A 3936-nucleotide genomic window follows, 5' to 3' on the forward strand; every position below is an offset into this window, starting at 1 on the left:
CTGTCGGTCCCGTCCGTGTGTGGCCACGCTTCGGGTGCGTGTATGTTTGTACGTTTCGTTTGTTCGTCTTCTGCAGCAGAGGCGGTGCGCGGCAGTGGGAACGCCTGCCTGGCGGCTGGGACGGCCAGCAAATGCGGTTGGATGGGCGGCCACAGCACCGCACCTGTGCCCAAGGAGGCGACGCTGGCGGCGGGGCCCCCTCGGATGCGGCCGGCTGGGGGCTGTGTGCGCTGCCGCTGCCGCTGCCGCCGCCGCCGCCGCCGCCGCCGCCGCCGCCGCCGCCGCCGCCGCCGCCGGTGCTGGTGCTGGTGCTGGTGCAGCAGCAACAACGACGAACAACGAGTAAGCAAGAAGAGGACGAAGCGGATGGCTGGTGGGTGAGTGCATTTATTTAGGCGGTCGACAAGGCAGTGCGTGATGTGGCGTTGTGACGGGGGTTTGCTCACGTGGCCTCGTTTGTGTTGATGCGCAGGAAGATGAGATGCGGGCAGACGCAGACGCGTACAGAGAGACGAGCCCGGTCTGCAGCAGGATGTGTGGCGCGGCGCGCCGAGTGCAGAGCAGCGCGCGCCGCCTGGGCCGGGCTGGGCCCGCCCGGCGGCGGGCCGCGCTGTTGTCGCGGACGTGAGCGCCCCCTGGCGGGTGGTCGGAGGCGGCGCGGTGGACGTGTGTCCGGTTGGCCAGTGCACATTGCGAGTGGCTGGCTGGCGGTCGGCGGCGAGACGGGAGAGGAGGTATGTGTCGCGGGCGCCTTTGCTGCGCTGCGTCGTTGCGTGCCTGGGCGTGCGCCTGTCGACTGTGTGTGACTGTGTTGGGCGTTGTGCCACGTACGTGTGTGCTCGGCCGAAGGCGTCGGAAGAAAAAGAGAGAGAGAGACGGGCGGGAAAGTGGGTCGGTGTGCGTGCGTCGCCCGTGATGCGATGATGTCGCGTCATGTCATGTCATGTCTTTGCGAAACGGCTGCCGAGAGGTGTGTGGTGGCGAGCGGGAATGTGCGTTTGGTGGTTGCCGGCCGGCCGGCAGTTGTTGGTGGTTCCTCCTGTGTGGTTGTTTGTGCTGCTTTGATGGCAACGTGGAAGGACGCCGGTTTTTCCGTGCCTTGCGTGTGGTTGTGTCGACGGTGACTGGTTGGGGGTGTGCGCCGATGCACGTGCCATGTTGTTATGTTTGGGTCGTGAGTGTGTTTTTGGCTGTGTTGTTGTGTACGGGAAGGGGGAGAGAGGAGGAGGCGGCGGCGGCGGCGGCGGCGGCGGCGGCGGGGGTGATAGTGCGTGCAGTAGTGCCGTTGCGACGGGCGTCGGGTGGAGCCGTGCGTAGTGGCGGAAAGGTGTAGGTTGCGGGAAGCGAGCCCGTCGCGTGTCGTCGTCGACGACGGGGTCGCGTGCGCTGTGAATCGAGAGTGGCGGGAAAGGGGCAGCGTGCCGCTGTGTCGTGGTCGTTAGCAGAGGCCTGTGTGCCTGTCCGTTTGTTTTCTGTCGGACGCTTGGTGCGAGGTGTTTGTTTTGTTTTGTTGCCGCCGCCGCGGTTGTTTTTGTTTGTCGGCTGTGCTGTGTCGGTGGGTCGGCGAGCTGTTTTGCGGTGCGTGAATGTGTTGGTGCAAAAGTGGCGGCGGCGTCATGGCTGCGACCGCGACGAGCCGCGGGCGCGCCATTGATGATGTTGAACACAGAGCGGCTGTGTGCAATGGGAGGCCTTGTGTACGGGTAGCGGTGTTGTCGTACGTGCATCCGGCCCGGTGCGGAAAGCGCCGTTGCGGTTGCGGGTTGCCTCTGGTCGCGACGTGTGGTGCTCGGCTTTGTGGGTTTTTTTGGTGCCCCTTTGGCCGGTGGGTGGTGTTTGTTGTTTTGTGTGTGTGTGTGTGTGTGTGTGTGTGTGGTCGGTCTCTTTGGCGCTCGGTATATATCTGCCTCCTGCTCGGTCTTGTTGTCGACGTCGTCTGTAGTTTTTTGCGGCTTGCCGACGACCGACCGACCGAACTACTACCTACCTGTGACAGCTACGTGTGGCGCCCGAAGGTGAACGTAACGTGACCTCGGCGCCCTTAGCCTAACCTAAGATGTCCGGCCGTAAGGTAGGTGCGGCCACCTGACGCCTCACGTCCGAACGCTTAACCTAACTTTGACGCCTAACCTAACTTTAACCCTTAACCTAACCCACGTCCACCTAACGTAACCTAACCTAACCCAAGCGACGCCAACCCTAACCTAAGGTGTTGTACACTGCGAATGTCGAAGGCATGTTATAGTCTTAGGTGGAGAGCACTACACGCAACAAGCGGCTACACGGGTAGCAGGGGTTGTGTGGCGTGGGCTGGGCGGTTTTGTTAGGTTAGATGGCCTTGGGCAAGTACAGAAAGGGGGCAACAGCAGCCTCAACGGGTGCGGGGACCAAGCAGCAATCGGTATCGTTTGTTAATTGTCAACTGTCGAAGCTGCGTTGGTACAGTACCGGAACCGCAAGCGCTGACAGAGAAAGCACCGAAGCTCTGCAATCGTGATAAGGTACAGAAAGCTGGCTGACGCCAGGGATAAATTCTGCCGAAATTGTCACAAAGGTACAGACGGTGTTTTAGAAAGGCTCGATTGCATGCAACCGGTGGTGGTGTGTTCGTCGCTGTTTGAGTAGTAGTTTTGATCCTGTAGTGAAGTAGAGGTGGATGGTTCCTGTGAAATATTGTGGGTGGAGGTTACACCCAACAACCGAGCTAGGTTTAATAATAATTGGCTCCTTTGACCGACCTCCCGACGCAGCAGCATTAGTGGCAGAACAACGGAGAGACGGATTTTGGAAACACATTTCACATACATTTTCCTCAGCATGTTAGGGTCTTAGGTGGAGATTTCAATTTACCCGATATAGACTGGGACACTCAGATGATGTTCAGGACGGGTGGTAGGGGGACAGAGAGCATCGAGTGACATTATACTGAGTGCACTGTCCGAAAATCACCTCGAGCAAAATGAACAGAGAACCGACTCGTGGAGATAACATCGTGGACCTACGGATGACAAACAGACCCGAACGTGTTTCGACTCTGTATGTGCAGAACAGGGACGCAGTGATCATAAGGCCGTTGCAGGGAGGACGGTGTATCTATCTGTTTTGGCTAGCAAGAGTAATAGAAGGCAGATTTGCAGACGACCCGACAGATGAAAAGGCAAATGCCTGTTCCGACACTGACAATGTTGAGTGTTCATGGAGAAAGTGCAAGGCAATGGTAAAAATGCGTTTTTAGACAGGTACGTGCCGAGTGTCGAACTGTGAGGGATGGGAAAAAAAACCCACCGTGGTATACTACAACAACAACGTTAGGAAACTGTTGCGAAAGCAAAGAGAGCTTCACCCAAAGTTTAAACGCAGCCAAAACCTCCGAGACAAACAGAAGCTAAACGATGTCCAAAGTGTGAGCGTAAGGAGGGCTATGCGTGAAGCGTTCAGTGAATTCGAAAGTAGAACAAACCCTATGTACCGACGTTGACAGAAAATGCTAGGACGTTCCGGTCTTGCGTTGAATCAGTAAGTGGCTCGAAACAGCATATCCAGACACTCCGGCATGGTGATGGCATTGAAACAGAGGATGACACGCGTAAAGCTGTGAAATACCTAAACACCTGTTTCCAAAGCTGTTTCACAGAGGACGGACCGCACTGCAGTTCCGTCTCTAAATGCTCGCACGAACGAGAAACCGGCTGACATCGAAATAAGTGTCCAAGGAGGAATGGGAAAGTCCGCCGGACCCGACGGGATTACCAATTCGCGATTCCTACACAGGGTACGCGAAACAACCTGCCCCCCTTCTAACAGCCGTGTACCGCAAGTCTCTGGAGAGGAAGGGAGGGTTCCAAATGATTGGAAAAGAGCACAGGTAGTCCCAGTCGTCGAGCAGATGCGCAAAAACCATAGACCCATATCTCTGACGTCGATGTGTTGTAGAAC

At 57.3% G+C, this 3936-nt stretch overlaps 1 protein-coding gene across 1 annotated transcript; it reads right to left on the reverse strand.

The window, feature by feature from the left end:
- Positions 1-941: 941 nt before the first annotated feature.
- LOC126220885 (uncharacterized) lies at positions 942-1727 on the reverse strand. The gene has a single exon (XM_049942163.1). The coding sequence runs from the start codon at positions 1725-1727 to the stop codon at positions 942-944; it is 786 nt and encodes a 261-aa protein (XP_049798120.1).
- Between the last annotated feature and the right edge of the window lie 2209 nt (positions 1728-3936).

The sequence above is a fragment of the Schistocerca nitens genome, unplaced genomic scaffold (genome assembly GCF_023898315.1).
Source record: "Schistocerca nitens isolate TAMUIC-IGC-003100 unplaced genomic scaffold, iqSchNite1.1 HiC_scaffold_208, whole genome shotgun sequence".
Taxonomy (NCBI): domain Eukaryota; kingdom Metazoa; phylum Arthropoda; class Insecta; order Orthoptera; family Acrididae; genus Schistocerca; species Schistocerca nitens.

Bases quoted from the DNA above. Each gene is read 5' to 3' on its own strand.
- LOC126220885 (XM_049942163.1), bottom strand. From the start codon at position 1,727: ATGCACGTACGACAACACCGCTACCCGTACACAAGGCCTCCCATTGCA.